At 43.5% G+C, this 20575-nt stretch overlaps 1 protein-coding gene across 1 annotated transcript in view; it reads right to left on the bottom strand.

Moving 5' to 3' along the window:
* Positions 1-2502: 2502 nt before the first annotated feature.
* The window catches only part of IDO2 (indoleamine 2,3-dioxygenase 2), a 67175-nt gene continuing 49102 nt past the window's right edge, over positions 2503-20575 (bottom strand). The window contains exons 8-10 of the mRNA XM_052661530.1: positions 12410-12461; positions 4953-5101; positions 2503-2858 (exon numbers count right to left, since the gene is read on the bottom strand). Coding sequence (XP_052517490.1) covers positions 2503-2858; positions 4953-5101; positions 12410-12461 — 557 coding nt within the window. The remainder of the gene's footprint in view (positions 2859-4952; positions 5102-12409; positions 12462-20575) is intronic.

The raw sequence follows: 20575 nt of genomic DNA, 5'->3' as shown, positions 1-20575 counted from the left end.
AGACCAATCTTGATTTTGAAATATCATCTCAATGGTGTAAGAAACAGGAATTGAGACTATTTACAACAGCTAGGATACGGAAGCAACTTAGATGTCCCTCAGCAGATGAATGGATAAGGAAGTTGTGGTGCTTATACACAGTGGACTATGACTCAGCTATAAAAAGAAATGCATTTGAGTCAGTTCTAATGAGGTGGATGAAACTAGAGCCTATTATACAGAATGAAGTAAGTGAGAAACAGAAAGACAAATATCGTATATTAATGCATAAATATGAAATCTAGAAAGATGGTACCAATGATCCTATATGCAGGCAGCAACGGAGACAGATTTCAAGAACAGAATTTTGGACTCAGTGGGAGAAGGAGAGGATGGGATGATTTGAGAGAAAAGCACTGAAACATATAATTACCATATGTAAAATAGCCAGTGGGAGTTTGATGTATGGTGCAGGGAACCCAAAGCCTGTGCTCTGTGACAACCTAGAAGGATGGGGTGGGGAGGGGGGTAGAGGGGGCTTCGGGATGGGGGGGCCACATGTATGCCTATGGTTGATTCATGCTGATGTATGGCAAAAGCCATCACAATATTAGAAAGCAATTATCCTCCAATTAAAATAAACAAATAATTTGTTTAAGGAAAGAAAGTGCATAAAAAAAAAACAGAAAGCTGAGAATGATATTCTAAATTCTAAATTAAATATCCTGAGAAGGATATTCTAAATTTGGTCAATGTATCTATATTCATCCATAAATACATGTATAACAGAATCACATTGTTGTACACCTGAGACTAACACAAGATTGTAAATCAACTCTACATCAACTAAGCAAACTAAAATTTTAAAATGGAGAAGTCAGAATTCAAAGACAGAATTCAGGCATATTTAAAATGTTACTTTCTTTTTGAACCAGAATGACAGCAACAATGGGCGACGTTTTGAATCACCAGCTATGGTGTTTCTACCTGATCCGCCTCCTTGGACCCGGTGTACAAGTGGTCTCGGTTTATTGATACCAAGCTAGAGAAGTTAGGAGAGCAGATCAAAGAGAAATAAATATATCCAAGCACATTTTATAAGCTTTACAATCGACTTGTCAAACACAAGGACGGCATATGGAGAGAAAAGGCTTTATGAGTGATGAGAGCCTCTGCTTTTGAGCTGAGAGTCTGACCTGAACTGTAGACAGAGAGGACACCATCAGAGTTTTTCTTGGTCTACTCAGACCACGTGCTCTTGGCTTCATCATCCACACCTTCCTTTTTTTTTTTTTTTTGGCAAGACCAAGTCCTCGGAGGATGTAGGGAATTCCTGGCACCCCAAGGATTGTACTTGTTTCTTATTAAGGGTCTTGGGCATTGAAGAGAGTCCAGAAGGATCAATTCATTCATTTTACAAATACAAACTTTCGGCATAAGAAGAAAGAATCATTCTTTTAAAAATAAAGGAAACCGAAGTAGAAAGTACAAACTTCTGAATCATGTGGCTATGCCTCATCTGTTCCCGTAACATTAACTACCCGTTTCCACGCTGGTGATTTCAGAGTCTTGTCCCCCACTTGCTCTTCCCTCCTCATATCCTCTGGAGCATGTCCAGCTTTCTGCCCCCAAATGCTGTACATGCAGGGAGAGAGTGGTAGCCTGGGGCCTGGAAAAGCCCTGCTATAACCCCTAAGCCAGACTTTCCTGGTAGCTCAGCTGGTAAAGAATCTGCCTGCAATTCAAGAGACTCCGGTTTGATTCCTGGGTTGGGAAGATCCCCTGGAGAAGGGGATGGCTACCCACTGCAGTGTTAATGGGTTCCCTGGTGGCTCAAATGGTAAAGAATCTGCTCATAATGCGAGGGACCTGGGTTTGATCCCTGGATTGGGAAGATCCCCTGGAGTAGGGCATGGCAACCCACTCCAGTATTCTTGCCTGGAAAATCCCTATGGACAGAGGCGCTTGGGGGGCTACAGTCCTTAGCCTTGCAAAGAGTTGGACACGACTGAGCCACTAAGCGCATCACAGCACAACCCCTAAGCCAGGACTCAGTAGGAACTTCATAAGTTGATGAGTAAATAAATGGATGCAGGAAAGTTTTGTTTTTGTTTTTTTGAGAAATCAGCAAAGTGATCCATGCATAAGCAATTTTATTTGATTAGTGAAATGTAGATTGGGTTTCTATTGTTTGGCAAATAGAATATGGGTATACTTGCTCCCGGTGGGGGTGGGGGGTAGGGGTGGTTCTAAAGCGGTAATCCAGAGCTGTTCGCTATAAAACAGTAACTAGAGAAGGAATAACAAGTTTCAGGCCATGAAAACCCTCTTCTGTGAATAGTTCTCAGTAAAAGAGAAGGTGGTGTTCTGGGGAGCAAGGACATGAATGGCACTGAGGTCCCTTTTAGATTATTCCAGACAGAATAGTCCCATTCTCCAGGTCTGCTCGTGTCCAGCGAGAGGAGGACAAGGAGAGATCTCCTGCAATTGCTGGGTTTGCATTGCCGGAGAGAGGGCGGTCCCTTAGCCGCTTGGGTGGAGCAGGGCCTCCAGCGTCTTGTCCCTGACGCTCTTCAGGAAGCTCACGACGGCCGATCCCCCCGTGCCCCTCTCCTCGAGGGCCTGAGGGGGCCTCGGGAGGTGGCTGGTCCTCCGGGCCTTTGCTTTGGATGCGGCCGTGATGAGGTACTTGGTCACCAGGGCCAGGTGGTAGGTGCGCAGGGCTGCCAGGCTCTCCACACACTGGTTATAGGCCGTCAGAAGCTGGCCATTCCCAGAGGACAGGACGTGGGTCCTCAGGGAAGGAGCCCCGCGAATTTCTTCTACGAAGGCCCTGTGGGAAGGAGGCATGTAATCCCTCATCCTGTGCAGAAAATCAGCTGAAAGAAAGATGGCAGGACAAGGCTGTAACTCCCCATGGAAAGATGAGCAAACCTGTCTGCCTGTCAAGACATTATGCCGCCCTGATCCTCACTACTCATCCTAACAGTATCCAGTCAACTTGTGGTTCTTTTGCTTACAGACATCACATCCTCCAAAGCTTTTTCTCTTTTTTAATTTTTTTAAAAAATATATTGGTTCCCTCACTCAGCATGTGGGAACTTAGTTCCCTGACCAGGGACTGAAGCTCCACCCGCTGTATTGGAAGCACAGGGTCTTAATCACCAGGGAATTCCCAAAGCCTCCAAATGGTGATTGGAAATGAGGAAGGGAAAAGAAGAAAGCCCCATTTCAGATAGCTAATCTGGGACCAGCTCTACCAGCCAATGTATAAATAGTTATCATCTCTGAAATGTGGGCAAAATACCTCACTAGTCACACGGGGTGTATCCACAAAGGTAAGGCATGGACCCTTAAATGGAGGAGCTAAATATTCTGCTGAATTTTGTCAAGTGCTTCATTTTAGAGGGAGTGCTAAGGAAGAGGAAAGTGATAAAAGTTTCTGAGGGCAAGAAGATAAAGAATGAATAATTGTTTTAGTGATAGCCTCGACGTCAAATTGTTTAAAAATCGGGTCAATAGGTAAGTATGGGAAATATAGACAGAAGAGAGATCATTTATAGGAAATTCGTTATGGGATTAATACTAATCATGGTACATCATTGACATCATCAAATCAGAAGCCCATGGAATGTTACTCAGTCATGAAAAAGAACAATACTAGATCATTTGCAGAGATGTGGATGGGCTCTGAGTCTGTCACACAGAGTGAAATAAGTCAGAATGAGAAAAACAATATCATATATTAACACACATATATGGAATCTAGAAAAATGGTACAGATGAGCCTGTTTTCAGGGCAGGAGTAGAGACACAGATAGGTGGACAAACTGGGAGAGAAGGACCAATGTATGTAGATTACTGTGTATAAAACAGCCAGCTAGTGGGAACCTGCTGTAGAGCATAGGAAGCTCAGCTCGGTGCCCTGTGAGGACCTGGAGGTGGGATGGGGCAGCGAATGGGAGGGAAGTGCAAGAGGAAGTGGATATATGTGTGTGGATGGCGGACTCACTTCATTGTACAGCAGAAACTAACACAACATTATAAAGCAATTATACTACACCACCTCCCCCCCCCCCCCAAAAAATAAAGCCCATGAAAATTGATCATAGCTCTAGAGAATTGCCTTTTGTGGGTAAGACTAAATTCTTCCCTGGTGGCTCAGACAGTAAAGCGTCTGCCTACAATGCCTACCATGTGGGAGATCCGGGTTCAGTCTCTGGGGCAGGAAGATCTCCTGGAGAAGGAAATGGCACCCCACTCCAGTATTCTTGCCTGGAAAATCCCATGGATGGTGGAACCTGGTAGGCTACAGTCTATGGGGTTGCAAAGAGTCGGACACAACTGAGCGACTTCACTTTCTTTCTTTCTAGATTCTATGACCAAATTCTAGTCATTTTTTAAAATTTTTCTATTTTCTTATTCCAGCTTAGAAACTTTGCACTAGGAAATGTCTTTTTGCAGCTATTGAGCGTTTGGCTTGATGATGGCAGGTAAGGAAAGGCACCCTTTCAAGCCTGCAAGATGGCAGAACCCTGTTAGGGTCTAGAGGGACGTGGGCTGAGGCTGCACTATTTCCATGGGGACAGGCTTCAGTGGAGGAACCCACATCTATCAGCAGCTACACCCTGACTGGGCAACACTGTGCCTGGACCTCAGTCTCCAGACCACTCCCCCACTCTAGAAAAAGCAATCTACTGCGTAAGGATCCAAATAAAGTTACAGGGAACTCTGGAAATTCAGCAGCGTTTTAAAGTTCAGAAGTAAAACCCAACATTCAGCTGAGCTCTGATATGAATTGGCTGGATACAATCACAGATGGCAGGCACATAGTCTCCTGGTTAATCGGGAGGAGTACAGACTTTCTGACCTATAGTTGGACTTACCAGTTGGTAAAAACAGCTCTGCTCTTCCTCTCTGATAGGGAAAAAAAAAAAAAAAAAAACAAGAAAAAAGAAAAATGGCTGATTTACCACTCTCCTTGCTGTGACGGACACCCAAGAACTCATCAAAGGCATGGAGTATTGTGCTCTGAGCAGCGCTTCCACCAGAGTAACTCAGGGGCTCTTTGGAGACACCTTCGTATACCAAGCCCACAGGCAGTGCTGGGTTGTCCTTCCATCTAGATAAGAACAAAAGTCACATGGAAGTGCACACTAGGATTTAAGAGTATCTTTTCTGATCGGGATACACATCAAGCAAGAAAGAGAACACCCTTTCCTATCTTCTCTTTTCTCTCCTCTTCTGTCACCCTGATTCCATGTCCTTATCTTTTTGTCTGAGTCTCCCTCTTTCTGAGTCCCCGAACCATTTTACTCATTTCACTGTCTGATATTTTAGAGGGTCTTGAACACTCTCGGTGTGAATGTGGGTAACTCCACAATGAGACAGAATCAGCAACCCCAAGAATACACTGTGTGTGTGTGTTAGTCACTCAGTCATGTCCAACTCTGTGACCCCATGGCCTGTAGCCTGCTGGGCTCCTTTTTCCATGGAATTCTCCAGGTGAGAATATAGTTTACCTATCACATTCACCTACATTTTCTCATTTACTCTTTCTGGAATAGATCCAGGCAGGCATTTTAAAACCCACTGAATAGGGAAACAGTTTCAAGGCGCTGTCTCCAGGACTACCATTCTTAGCGCAGCAACTAGAACTTGACCCCTAAATTGGTAATTCTCTAGTTTCACTTCCCAAGACCCCACCCACCCACATGTTAATTTCTTTTGATGAGAACAAAATATTCTTCTCTTATTGCCGGGAACCCTGTTGTTAGTGCTTTAAATAGCAGATGGCAGACTTATGTTGGTGTCTGCCGTCCTTCCTGTAATTCTAAAGATCATCTTGCTCAAGAGAAGGGTAACACGCACATCACGCACATACAGAAGCCTCAGACAGACGGCTCAGCGGGCATCCGTGACCTTTTTCAAATACCTCCCTGAATAGGAAACACTCTTATTTTCTTTGGGGGCTGTTTTGCATCGGCTCTTCTGCAGTTTTGCTGGATGAATATCATAGTGGCCTTTGCATTTGGAGAAATATCACCACACAAGGAGATGACAGACAGACAGAAGAGCCTGGAGTGAATGGGAGGAGCCCAGGGAGGGTCTGAGTCTAAGATCAAAACCTGCTGTGGCTCTTAGGAGAGAGGACTCTGTCTTAGGCAGATGTGGAATTGAGTCTCAGCTTTGATACTTAGTAACTCTGAGCCTTGGCTGAGTTAACTCACTTCCTAAGCCTCAGTTTCTTCATCGGAATAATATTAGTATCAATCTTACTGGTTGCTGGGAGAACTGATTAAAATAATACCTGCTCGGTGTCTGAAAAATATTGTGTTCAATAAATATTAGCCATTTTATCATACTATTCACACTGAATTGTAACCTCAGCTCCCTCCTTTCATTTTTTGGTAACTTTATACAAGCCCCTTCTTAGCCTCATTTCTCCTTACCTGTGCATACGAGCTCAGTCAGTCAGTGTTAGACTCTGTGACCCCACGGACTGTAGCCTACTCAGCTCCTCAGTCCATGGGATTTTTCCAGGCAAGAATACTGGAGTGGGTTGCCGTTTCCTCCTCCAGGGGATTTTGCTGACCCAGGGGTGAACCCCACATCTCCTGCGTCTCCTGCCTTGGCACGTGGGTTCTTTACCACTAAGCCACCTGTGAAGTCCCTCCTGACTTGTACCTAGTACCTAGAGCGGCTGAAAGCATCAAGTGCATTCCAGAAAGGTGTGATGACTCATCAGAGTTTGGGACACTGGTCCAATAAAACTTCTAAACAACATTTTATGGGGAAGAAATGTTGAAGACCGGACGGCTATTGTGTGATAAGTGGACCAAACATTGGCAGTATTGGTTCGGATTGTTCTCTGTGATCCTGTTGATGGTCTCCTTCGGTCACTCTGGGCTCCTTCCTAGCCCCTTCCCTTCATGACCGCTTCTAAGTGCTGGACACTCTCAGGACTTAGTCCTTGCATCTCTCCCTACTCTCATTCCCACATCATCTCATCTCACCTCACGGATTTTAAAGCCACCATAACGGGACTATTGACAAATGTGCCCCCGAGCCTCTTCCTTATATTCCAGATACAAGTGGTCAGCTGCCTACTAGACATCTCCGTAGGAAGGGCTTCACCCCAAACTGACCTCTCCATCCCCCCTTCCTTTTGCCAGGTCGGCTCCTCCCATGTCTCTGCCCTCGGAGAAAAGCCAATGGCAGCTCCATTCTTTCCATGGGTCCAGCCATAAACCTAGAGTCCTGTCTGATGGACTTCTTTCTCTTCCATTCTACGTGCAGTCCAATAGCAGATCCTGTCAACCTTCCCTTCAATCCATATCCATTCAGAACTGACCGTTTCTCAGTGTCTCTACTGCCCCCATCCAAGCCCAGGCCACCATGCTATCTTGCGGTTGGAGCTTCCTAAGTGCTTTCCTGGGTCCCTTCTATTCCCCCGCTCAGAAGATGAGTGATGGCCTGAAACTTCAGACAGCTCTCGTCACTTTTCTCAGAACTCGCCCATGCTGTTCATCGCAGTCAGAAAGGAAACCAAGGCACCTCTATATAGTCTGGTCTCCCCATCACTTGTATTCCTCATTCTCCCCACCTTTCCTCCTTGAGAGCACTTCTGGGCTCAGGGCAGCTCTTCCTTCAAAAGTCCTGCCACACCTGGGTCACTGTGACCTTGCTCCTTTTGCACGGAGCAGGTACCTGAGTAGCTTACTCCTCACTTCCTTTGAATGTCTTCTTAAACATCCTTTAGGAACATGGCATTCACAGACCACAATAAATAAAAACTTCACCCACCACTCATAACATTCCGCAATGCTCTTATTCTACTTTAAATCTGTCTATAGCTTTTATTGTTGTAACACATTGAGTATGATACTTGCCTTCCTTATATTTATTTATTCATTAATTCATATTAATAAAATAAAAACATTTATTTACTTATAATTATAGTAAATTATAATTCATATATTTATTCATTAATTATTCGTACATTAATAAACATGTGCTATGATTAACATGTAAGCTCCACAGGAATGAACTGGTTGTTTGTTCTACTGCTTCATTCCCAGCACCTATTAACAGAACCATGCCTGGCATTGACATAGTCCTCACTAAGTATTTGATCAATGAAGGGATGAAAAAATTGCATTATATAATTAAACATTAAATATCTAGAATACGTAACATGTCAGTCACTCAGTTGTGTTTGACTCTTTGTGATCCCATGGACTATACAGCCCAGCCCACAAGACTGTTCTGTCCATGGATTTCTCTAGGCAAGAATATTGGAGTGTGTTGCCATTTCCTTCTCCAGGGGATCTTCCTGACACAGGGATCGAACCTGGGTCTCCTGCATTGCAGGCAGATTCTTTATTGTATGAACCATCAGAGAAGCCCCAGAATATGTAAATCCAAGTGTACTTCTTGAAAGGACCTGGCCAGTTTAACAGAATAAATAAAAGAAAAACAGTGTGAAAGTTAAAAATAAATAAAAAGAAGGCATCTATTTTCAAAACCCATATTCTCCATCTATGATGAGATTAATCTGAGGAAGAAAAACTGGATTCTTCTCAATAGCCCAAGAACTGCTCCCATGCCTTCTTAGGCCCAAATTGTTCTTGATGAAGAAAAGGAATTATTTTCCTTTCAAGTCTCTATAGGCAAGTTTATTTTTAGCCTTTTTTGTAGCATATTTCTAGTAAACCTCAGAGAGGGGGATGGTTAAACAGGAAAAAAGAAAGAAAGAAACGCGATGACATTTTTTTCCAAAGGGACTGATACCTTCCCTGAGAAATTTAACATGAATGGGAAATAAAGGGAACTGTTTCATTTACAGATGGACTCTCTCAAAACTTCTAAGTCAATTTTTTAAAAAGTCAACAGAAATAATAAATCAAGCCTAGGACAAACCAAGAACACAGGGACAGATTTAGATTTTTCAAGACAAGTCTACTAGGAACGTTCAACAATCCAGACGTTCTTGGCCACCAGCATTTTTAGGAACGGCTACTGGCCATTTGGTTTATTTAACTGTCTGGGGAATAATTTTGAGGCTCGGAAACAGAAAGCGGGCATTTATGTAGATCAGAGATAAAGGGCATCACTGACCCAGAGACTTATTTTAATGAAAATGAAGTTACCCTCTGGTGTCCATTTAATCATGACACAGGAAGTCCCCTACTTAGGAACCCTGCAGTTACTAACTTTCAAAGATGCTGCAGCTTGCCCTCCATTTCCTATTTGCTGATGACCCTTCAGCTCTACCATCCCCTACTTCCTCTCTTCCCCCAGCCAGTAACTCTTTTTAACTGTTCACTGGATGCCAGCCCCTGGATGCCAGCTGTGGTGTTGCACTACTGTACTTTTCAAGGTACTGTACTGTAAGATCAATTTTTTAAAAAAATTGTGTGTGTGTGTTTGTTATGTATTATCTGTGTGAAAAGTATTATAAACCTATTCAGCACGATACCATATATTGGATGGTGTTAATTGGGTACCTAGGCAAACTTTGTTGGACTTAGGATTGGACTCTCAGAACGGACTCATTCATATGTGGGGGACTTACTGGAGAAGGAATTCTAAAAACGTTGCCCCAAGATTCCCATTCTAACTCCAAGAACTGTTAATATTATAAGACAGCATGCCTGTGGATATGATATATGGCAAGCCAAAGGAACCCTGAAGGTGTAATTAAGGCCACTAACTAGTGACCTTAATATAGGCCGTTATCCTGGATGACCTAGAGGAGATTAATCACACAAGACCTTAAAAGCAGGGAGTTTTCTCTGGCTGGTGGCAGGAGGAGACCTCTGAGAGGTCTGAACTATGAGAAGAATCAAGAGTGCCATTGCTGAATAGCAGGGGCCTTTTGCCACTTCCCAGGAGGCGCAGTGGTATAGAATCTTCCTGTCCATACAGGAGATGTAGGAGCTGAGGGTTCAATCCCTGGGTCAAGAAGATCCCCTGAAGAAGGAAATGCAATCCACTCCACTATTCTTGCCTGGAAAATTCAGTGGACAGAAGAGCCCAGCGGGCTACAGCCCGTGGGGTTGCAAAGAGTGGGACAAAACTGAGTGGCTGAGCAGACACAAAAACACATGTGTGTGACAAGCGACTCTGGAGGCTTCTAGAAGCTGAGAGCAGACTCTGCCAGTAAAGAAAGGGACCTCAGTTCCCAAACCACAATGAGCTGATTCTGCTGAACACCTGAATGAGTTTGGAAGTGAATCTTCCCCAGATTCTCAGGATCAGGGCTCAAGCCCAGCAGACCCTCTGACTTCAGCCTTTTGAGGTCCCAAGCAGAGAAGCAAGCTGAGCCTACCTGGTCTTGTGACCCATAGGAAGGCGAGATCATGAGTGAGGCTTGCTAAACTGTGCTATTTGTTAGGGAATGGTGGAGACCAACACAGACTCAAAGGGAAAAGTGAAGCACAAAGAGATTTTCCAGAATTAGGTCTTCCTAAATCCCAGGCTATTTCAAACTTTTTTTTTAATGGCCTTTTCTTCTCCCTTCTAATCCTACCAAAGCTTCTCTGCATGTTTTATTTAATATTTGTTGCTAGAATCTATTCCACAATCAGATCTTTGTCTTAACCTTTGTGTGTGTGTGCTCAGTGGCTCCGTCGTGTCCAACTCTTTGCAACTTCATAGAATTAACCCACCCGCCTACTCTGCTAATAGGATTTTCCAGGCAAGAATACTGGAGTGGGTTGCCATTTCCTCCTCCAGGGTATCTTCACAATCCAGAGATCAAACCTGAGTCTCTTTCTACGTTGGCAGGTGACTTCTTAACCACGAGCGCCACCTGGCAAGCCTCCCTGGTGATGGTACATGCTAAAGATGGAGAGCAAGAAGAGTCTTCAGCTGTTAACCAAAAGATTGGTGGTTTGAGCCCACCCAGGGATGACTGCCCCTGTAACCTCTTTAGGATGTAGTTTAAGGGTTTGCTCAGACGGTAAAGAATCTGCCTGCAATATGGGAGACCTGGGTTTGATCCCTGGGTTAGGATGATCCCCTGGAGAAGAAAATGGCAATCCACTCCAGTATTCTGGCCTGGAGAATCCCATGGACAGAGGAGCCTTGCTACAGTTCACAGAGTTGCAAAGAGTGGGACACTACTGAGCGGCTAACACTTTCACAGGATGGATAATCTCTTTGTGGGGGTTTCAGGAGTGAAGGGTACACAGGAAAAGTATAAATTCTGAGATACACTCTCAATTCCATTCCTTTGCTCTTCCCCTGCCCTTCTCTTTTCCCCATAATCCAGGTACCCGTTACTCTCAAGTTATTCTCTGGAAAACTTGCTTCCACTCTCTGTCCCTACAGTGAGGGGTCCACACCCAGGCTAGCCTTCCCTGAAACTGTCTCACACCCACACACTCATGCAGTCTAGAGAAAATACTTAATATACATGGTGACTCCATGCACTAAAGCTACTGATGAATCAGCACATCTATTGATGTTGGTATTAGGTGTGACTCTTGCTACATCCAGACACAGCTCAACATTCTACCAACAGTGCTTCAGGCACCTTCTAGTTATCAAGATGGTCTTTGCTGTTGCTGCTAAGTCACTTCAGTCGTGTCCGACTCTGTGTGACTGCATAGACGGCAGCCCACCAGGCTCCCCTGTCCGTGGGATTCTCCAAGCAAGAACACTGGAATGGGTTGCCATTTCCTTCTCCAGTGCGTGAAAGTGAAGTCACTCAGTCATGTCTGACTCTTAGCAACCCCATGGACTGCAGCCTACCAGGCTCCTCCATCCATGGGATTTTCCAGGCCAAAGTACTGGAGTGGGGTGCCACTGCCTTCTCCAAGATGGTCTCTAGGTGATGACTATTCCACGTTTACCTCTTTTATCCACTGTTCCCACCTTTTACTCTTCATCCTTAAAATCTTCATTTCTCTCAGTTGATGTGAATAGGAAGCCATCTCATTAAAATATGTCAAATTATGACTAATATATTATAAATAAGAAATGCATCTAATCATGAAGAATACCAGGAATATGAAAAACTGTCATGGGGTAACTATTCCAGGAATGTTAGAAGGAAGCTTTTCAGAGGGAGGGGAAGGGAAAAAGGATATAAATAGTTGAGCTTTGGGGTGGGTGGCACACTGAGCTTTTTCTCCCTCCTTCCTCCAGGTGGTTTTCTAAGAAAGGTGAATACAAATCGAATCTAAAGGGATGGCCTCAGGACAATTACTCTAAATAGTCACCCTTTAGTGTCGTTTGTCACGCAGATGGCACCCCATTCCCCATTGCTTTTATCCAAGAGTGAATCCCCGGGTGATTCCTTTGTTATGGAGAGTTACTTGGTGTCTTTCTTTCTCTGGGAAGTTTCTGCCTGTTTCTCCCCTCACAAGTCTGGGAAAGGCTACAGACGTTTCAAGCCAGAGAAGACCTGAACTGTACTTACCCAGAGAGGAAGATCCGGATGACTGAATAAAATACGTCTGGATTTACGTAATCTAGAGGAGAAATCAAAATGTGAATTTTACTACAGGCAACAAAAGCAATAGGTTCCATGTGCTCGGGCTCCGAAGCCCTCCCGGGCGCCTCCCCTATCTGATCTGCAGACAAATCTGGAAGCCGGAGCAATGTCCCCTTCTGTCGCCCCCTCGCTGCTGCTTCCAGGAACAGCTGCACAACTGGCCTTTTCCACCTGTGCTTCTTCCCTGTTCTGAACAACAGCCAAAAAGGGAGGTCAAGCCCATCTTTAAAACACTTAGTGTCACCTTTTTAAAGAGACATAATATTTGAGAGAACCTGGGAAGCGGAAAGGAGAAAAGCAGAGAGGATCTGATCTCTGACCCCTCAGTGTCCGGGCAGAGTGTGGAGGGCACTCCGCCCAGGCTCTGCCGCACCTGGCCGGGCACAGGCTTGCTGACCTATATTCACTAGCCTGTGCAGTTTGCTCTGAACCTAAGTCAGGGAGTGGGCTCACTGCTTTCACTAGTTTATTAACTGGTACGCAAGGAAGCACGTCCTCACATTTGTACTGAGCTCCTTCGGGTTTCTTTTTTATCCACTGTATTTTTATGCGGACCATTTTTAAAGTCTGTGAAGATTGGGTGCAGTGTTGCTTCTGGTTTATGCTTTGGTGTTTTTCTTTTTTTGGCCAAGAGAGACGTGAGATCTTAGCTCCCCAACCAGGGCACCCACATCCACTGCTCTGGAAGGTAAAGTCTTAACCACTAGACCACCAGAAAAGTCCCTTTTATCCATCCTCTTTTGACTGTGATTCTCTCTTCCTCATGCTTGTGACCCTCTGGGATCTGACATGTTTCTTTCTCTGTTTCTGTTATCCAGATTCCTGTTTATGTTTCTTTGTTTCTGAGCAAAGAAAAAAAACAAACAAACAAAACCACACAAACTTTTTTTTTGATGAGACCCAAAGAATGACATCAGTTTGGGTCATCTGTATATCAGTGACATCTGTATATCATCAATTTACTTTTTCCACGGTCACACCTGGTCTCTGGTCCTCTATCTCCGTTTTCTCTGAAGCCCCCAGGGCCCAGGTAACTCAAGTCTTGCATCAGCCTCAGGGCTTCCCAGGTTCTGAGGGCTGCCACAGCCCCCCTGCTCATCTGCACCAAGGTGCCATGCGCTGGACTTTTCGCTGGGCCCTGTTTCTGGGTCTTCTCCATTTGGTGCTCCGTTCCCACAGATACGCTAAGTACTATGTACAACTTCTTGCTGAAACAAGAATGACTGGAGGTAGTTTAATGTGTTACCCGTCTCATCATATTTAAGGAGGGAAAGTCAAATGAGTTTTCAACAACATGAGATAATTTGTTTTTCTTTTTCTGAGTATGCCCCGCAGCTTATAAAATCTTAGTTCTCAGACCAGGGATTGAAGCCAGAGTCATAGCCACTGGACCATTAGGTAATTCCCAAATGTGGGGTAATTTTAATATAAAAATTTTCAAGATAGAAATAATCCATTCATGATTAAAACAAAACAAAAAAATTAGCTAATTTGGAATAGGCAGGAAATTCCTCCTTAAACTGATAAAAGGAATCCACAGAAAGACTTCAGGACATATTATACTTAATAGTGAGATATTAAAAATATCTTTTAAAATGTAAGACAAAACCAAGTATCAGCACTTTCGTTCAACACTATGTTAGGTACCACGTCGCCTGAAGAATAAGAACAAAAATTAAAAGAAAGAAAAGTTATAAGGATGGTAAATGAAAAAAAAAACAAAACAATGTTATTCTCAAATAATATGATTTCTATGTAGAAAACCCAGAGAGTCAACAGATCATTATTAGAATTAATGAGTGGTTATCAAAGTGCTAGATTCAAGCTTCATATCAAATATCAATTTCATCCTAAACCAGGAACAAAGAGGGATCCAAAGATATGATCAGTTCAGTTCAGTTCAGTTGCTCAGTCATGTCCGACTCTTTGTGACCCCATGAACCACAGCACGCCAGGCCTCTCTGTCCATCACCAACTCCTGGAGTCCACCCAAGCCCATGTCCATTGAGTCGGTGATGCCAAGAAACCATCTCATCCTCTGTTGTCCCCTTTTCCTCCTGCCCTCAATCTTTCCCAGCATCAGAGTCTTTGAAAATGAGTCAGCTCTTCACATCAGGTGGCCAAAGTATTGGAGTTTCAGCTTCAACATCAGTCATCCCAATGAACACTCAGGCTGATCTCCTTTAGTATGGACTGGTTGGATCTCCTTGCAGTCCAAGGGACTCTCAAGAGTCTTCTCCAACACCACAGTTCAAAAGCATCAATTCTTCAGCGCTCAGCTTTCTTCACAGTTCAACTCTCACATCCATACATGACCACTGGAAGAACCATAGCCTTGACTAGATGGACCTTTGTTGACAAAGTAATGTCTCTGCTTTTTAATATGCTGTCTAGGTTGGTCATAACTTTCCTTCCAAGGATTAAGTGTCTTTTAATTTCATGGCTGCAATCACCATCTATATTTTTTGGAGTCCCCCAAAATAAAGTCAACCACTGTTTCCCCATCTATTTGCCATGAAGTAATGGGACCAGATGCCATGATCTTAGTTTTCTGAATGTTCAGTTTTAAGCCAACCTTTTCACTCTCCTCTTTCACTTTCATCAAGAGGCTCTTTAATTTTTCTTCACTTTCTGCCATAAGGGTGGTGTCATCTGCATATCTGAGGTTATTGATATTTCTCCCGGCAGTCTTGATTCCAGCTTGTGTTTCTTCCAGTCCAGCGTTTCTCATGATGTACTCTGCATAGAAGTTAAATAAGCAGGGTGACAATATACAGCCTTGATGTACTCCTTTTCCTATTTGGAACCAGTCTGTTGTTCCATGTCCAGTTATAACTGTTGCTTCCTGGCCTGCATACAGGTTTCTCAAGAGGCAGGTCAGGTGGCCTGGTATTCCCATCTCTTTCAGAATTTTCCACAGTTTCTTGTGATCCACACAGTCAAAGGCTTTGGCATAGTCAATAAAGCAGAAATAGATGTTTTTCTGGAACTCTCTTGCTTTTTCCATGATCCAGCAGATATTGGCAATTTGATCTCTGGTTCCTCTGCCTTTTCTAAATCCAGCTTGAACATCTGGACGTTCATGGTTCACATACTGTTGAAGTCTGGCTTGGAGAATTTTGAGCATTACTTTACTAGAGTGTGAGATGAGTGCAATTGTGCAGTAGTTTGATCATTCTTTGGCATTGCCTTTTTGGGATTGGAATGAAAACTGACCTTTTCCAGTCCTGTGGCCACTGTTGAGTTTTCCAAATTTGCTGGCATATTGAGTGCAGCACTTTCACAGCATCATCTTTCAGGATTTGAAACAGCTCAACTGAAATTCCATCACCTCCACCAGCTTTGTTCATAGTGATGCTTCCTAAGGCCCACTTGACTTCACATTCCAGGATGCCTGGCTCTAGGTAAGTGTGAGTGATCACACCGTCATGGTTATCTGGGTCATGAAGCTTTTTTTTGTACTGTTCTTTTGTATATTCTTGCCACCTCTTCTTAATATCTTCTGCTTCTATTATGTCTATACCATTTCTGTCCTTTATTGAGCCTATCTTTCCATGAGATGTTCCCTTGGTATCTCTAACTTTCTTGAAGAGATCTCTAGTCTTTCCCATTCTGTCCTTTTCCTCTATTTCTTTGCATTGATCATTGAGGAAGGCTTTCTTATCTCTCCTTGCTATTTTTGGAACTCTGCATTCAAATGGGTATATCTTTCCTTTTCTCCTTTTGCTTTTCACTTCTCTTCTTTTCACAGCCATTTGTAAGGCCTCCTCAGACAGCCACTTTGCTCTTTTGCATTTCTTTTTCTTGGGGATGGTCTTGATTCCTGTCTCCTGTACAATGTCATGAACCTCTGTCCATAGCTCATCAGGCAGTCTGTCTATCAGATCTAGTCCCTTATATCTGTCACTTCCACTGTATAGTCATAAGGGATTTGAACTAGGTCACACCTGAATGGTCTAGTGGATTTCTCCACTTTCTTCAATTTATGTCTGAATTTGGCAATAAGGAGTTCATGATCTGAGCCACAGTCAGCTCCTGGTCTTGTTTTTGCTGACTTTATGGAGCTTCTCTGTCTTTGGCTGCAAAGAATATAATCAATCTGATGTCAGTATTGACCATCTGGTGATGTCCATGTGTAGAGTCTTCTCTTGTGTTGTTGGAAGAGGGTGTTTGCTATGACCTGTGTGTTCTCTTGGCAGAACTCTATTAGCCTTTGTCCTGCTTCATTCTCTACTCCAAGGCCAAATTTGCCTGTTACTCCAGGTGTTTCCTGATTTCCTACTTTTGCATTCCAGTACCCTATAATGAAAAGGACATCTTTTTTTGGGTGTTAGTTCTAGAAGGTCTTGTAGGTCTTCATAGAACTGTTCAACTTCAGCTTCTTCAGTGTTACTGGTCAAGGCATAGACTTGGATTACCATGATATTGAATGGTTTGCCTTGAAAATGAATAGAGATCATTCTGTCATTTTTGAGATTGCATCCAAGTACTGCATTTCAGACTCTTGTTGACCATGATGGCTACTCCATTTCTTCTAAAGGATTCCTGCCCACAGTAGTAGATATAATGGACTATATTATACCAAATTCAAAGATAATATTCATTAGAAACAAAAACACAGAGTAATTATGAATAAGGTAGAAGATATCTAAATCTCTTATATCTTGAAAGAAATCAAAGAAGTTTAAGAAATGTCTTTTTTGATGGGAAAGAAAACTCTGTATCAACATCTAGAAGAATAAATGTATCTAAAGAAGAGTTCTTTGAGTAAATTTTAGGCCCTGGACAATACAGGAATACCCAACAATATAAAGATATGAATGGGGAGCACATTAATGTCGGGGTCCCCAACCCCTGGGCCACAGGTGCAGGTGGGTGGCCTGTTAGGAACTGGGCTCCATAGTAGGAGGTAAGTGGCAGATGACCCAGTGAAGCTTCACCTGTATTTATGGCCACTCCTCATTGCTAGCGTCTCCCTGGCCTGTGTAAAAATTGTCTTCCATGAACCAGTTCCTGATGCCAAAATGGTTGGGACTGCTGACATCATGTGTTCAGTCTCCATCTCTCCACTTGCCCTGATCAGAAGGACCAGAGAGAACATCAAAATCATGTAATTTTTCTCCAAATTATAGAATATAGATTTATTGCAATTTGAGCAAAGTCCTTAACAGATTTTTTTTTTTTTTAATTGGGATCTGACAAGCTGATTCTATGTTTATATGAAAGGCAAAGGGTCAAAGATAAGACAAGCATCCCTGGAGAAGAGCAAAGGTGTGTGTGTGTGTGGGGGGGGGGGGGGGCAGTTCTTTCCCTGAAAATGAGAAATACTGTGAAGCTACAGTTCTCTTACGACAGATGGTTTTGGTATAGGGAAACACAAAGAAACGATGGAACAGAATAGGGAGCCTGGAAAGAGATCCAATTGTTTAAGAAAATCTGGTGTAAGATGATGCTAATATTGAAGATTCGTGATGATTCACAGAAGGGAAATTGAATGTATATCCTAGGTCATACTCTATAGAGATAATCATTAAATGTGTATTAAGGGCTGAGGGTGAAAGATAAACAATTTCAGAATAAAACATAGAAAAATATATTTATGACCTCTGATTATGAAATGATATCTTACATAAGACTTCCTAAAAATAGACTGTTGTAAAAGAAAGGGCCAATACTCTGGCTATGTTTAAATTAAGAACTTCTGCTTTCAAAAGGCAGAAAAAGACAATCCAAAACATTTGCAACATGTAGCTAACAAAAATCACCCTCCAGAGTGTACCAAAAAGCTGACTAAAGGCAATGAGTAAAAGATAAAAAGACATTTCCAAAATTAAGGAAAGCCATGCATTTCACAAAACAGGGACATGTGCGGTGAACACACAAGAGCACGGCCCTCCACCCCTCCACCCCTCCGCCCCAGATACACAGCGAGTTAACTCATTACAAATCAGGGAAATGCAAGAGTGATGCCATTCTTTTGGCCGAATAAGAGTTTTCTTCTCTCTTCCCCACAAAGAATGTTGATTTAGACAGTCACCCATGGATAAGATGGGCTTCCCAGGTGGCTCGGTGGGTAAAGGATCCCACTGCAATGCAGGAGACCCAGGTTTGATCCCTGGGTAAGGAAGATTCCCTGGAGAAGAAAATTGCAACCCACTCCAGTATTCTTGCCTGGAGAATCCCATGGACAGAGGAGCCTGGTGGGCTACAGTCCACGGGGTCAAAAAAGTCAGACATGACTGAAGCCACTGAGCACACACAGTACTATGGACAAGACAGCCTTTGCACAAGCCCAGGAGTCCTTGGAGGTTCTAGAGCACCAGAGGAGCAAAAATGCTAAGATTGGATGCTTGAAGAGGATAAGGAGAATATTTCACTTTACCCACATCATCCCTTTCCAAGAGTAGCTCATCTCAGCACCAAGAGAGACCTTCTTGGCAACACTCCTGAGGGTGGCAAGAGTGGGCCCAGGTAGTGAGCAGGTGGAGTGGGACTCTGCGGCGTTGGGAGAAAGCAAATGCACTCCGCCATTTAGCTAAGGGGCTTCCCAGGTGGTGTTAGTGGTAAAAAATCCACCTGTCAATGCAGGAGATGAGGGTTCCATCCCCTGGAGGAGGAAATGGCAACCCACTCCAGCATCCTTGGCTGGAGAATCCCATGGACAGAGGAGCCTGGCAGGCTACAGTCCATGGGACTGCAGAGTGTCAGACACAACTGAGCAACCGAAGGGGCATACACACACAAAGGGAACCTAAAGAAGAATATCAGCTCCAAGCCTGGCTTTGGGAGATCGAAAGAAGGCAGGCACAATGCTAAAGGAATTCTGCCACAAGAGGGAGCAAGAAGACTGGAGCAGGTGTATTAATCGCTAATGTGGAAAAGCCTTAGAATCCCTACCAAGGCTGATGGACGGTATTTCTCTCTACACCAGATAGAGACCATCTATTCACACGGGACTGGTGAGGGATGAAAGCCATGTAGATAGTCTTACTTCTGGATCATATGTGTGTACGCTTACACGAAGAAGGGCAGTTCCTGAAAGCCAGTGACATTATCCTACAGGGAGCACAGAAGATCCAAGGACACAGCTGAGTTAAGCCTCCCCCATGACCTTCCCTATGTCTTCCTAGAAGAGCAGAGAAATGACCCCTGGACTGCAGCTTCTGCCCGATGGCCAAGCTCAGGTGTGTTTAGTAAATGGGGGTGATGTCTTTCAAAGCTTCCTTTGCTGTCGTTCTGAAAAACACAAACCATTTGGGTTGAGTATCTTGTTCTTTTGCATTTAAGTGAATCTGAAGAGAAATACAATGTCTGTTCTTGATTAGTTCACGCTCATTTTGTGAAAATTTTATCATATTTTTGTTTTTCTTGGAAAACCAAAGGGAACTTGCTATTTCAATGTTTCAGAGGCAAAGGATTTAGGTTTTATACTGAGAAGGGGCCTTTAAACAAAACAAAATACAGCAAAGCCTTGCTTTGGGTCAGTACTAAAACTACAGAACCAGAATCACTGCAGCATTTTCACATGACATTATTAATGCTCATGATGGTCCCACACAGGTCAGTAAGGGGCTTCCCAGGTGGCACTGGTGGTAAAGAACTCGCCTGCCAATGCAAGAGACGTGGGTTCAATCCCAGGGTCAGGAAGATCCCCTGGAGGAGGACATGATAATTCACTCCAGTATTCTTGCTTGGAGAATCCCATGGACAGAGGAGCCCGGTGGGCTACAGTCCACCGGGTTGCAGAGAGTCAGACAGGCCTGAAACAACTTAGAAAAGAAAGCACCTGTTACAGACATCTAAAGCAAAGCACTGCAGATGCGTAACTGAACTATCCATCCAAACTTTTGTGTGTGTGCAATTCCCACAGGGATCGAACTCACATCTCCTGCATTGGCAGGTGGAATCTTTACCACTGAACCACCTGGGAAGCCTGATGGACACATGTAGTTTTAAATTTCCTACTAGAGATATTTCAAAAGGTAAAAAAAAAAAAAAAAGGAAAAAATTAATACCAATGCCATGTTTTAGTTAATATTATCATTTCAAATGTGTCCAACAAAAAATTATTAATGAGGTTTCTAAAAATAA

Source organism: Budorcas taxicolor, chromosome 24 (assembly GCF_023091745.1).
Source record: "Budorcas taxicolor isolate Tak-1 chromosome 24, Takin1.1, whole genome shotgun sequence".
Lineage (NCBI taxonomy): Eukaryota > Metazoa > Chordata > Mammalia > Artiodactyla > Bovidae > Budorcas > Budorcas taxicolor.
This window is presented reverse-complemented; position numbering and strand designations above follow the sequence as displayed.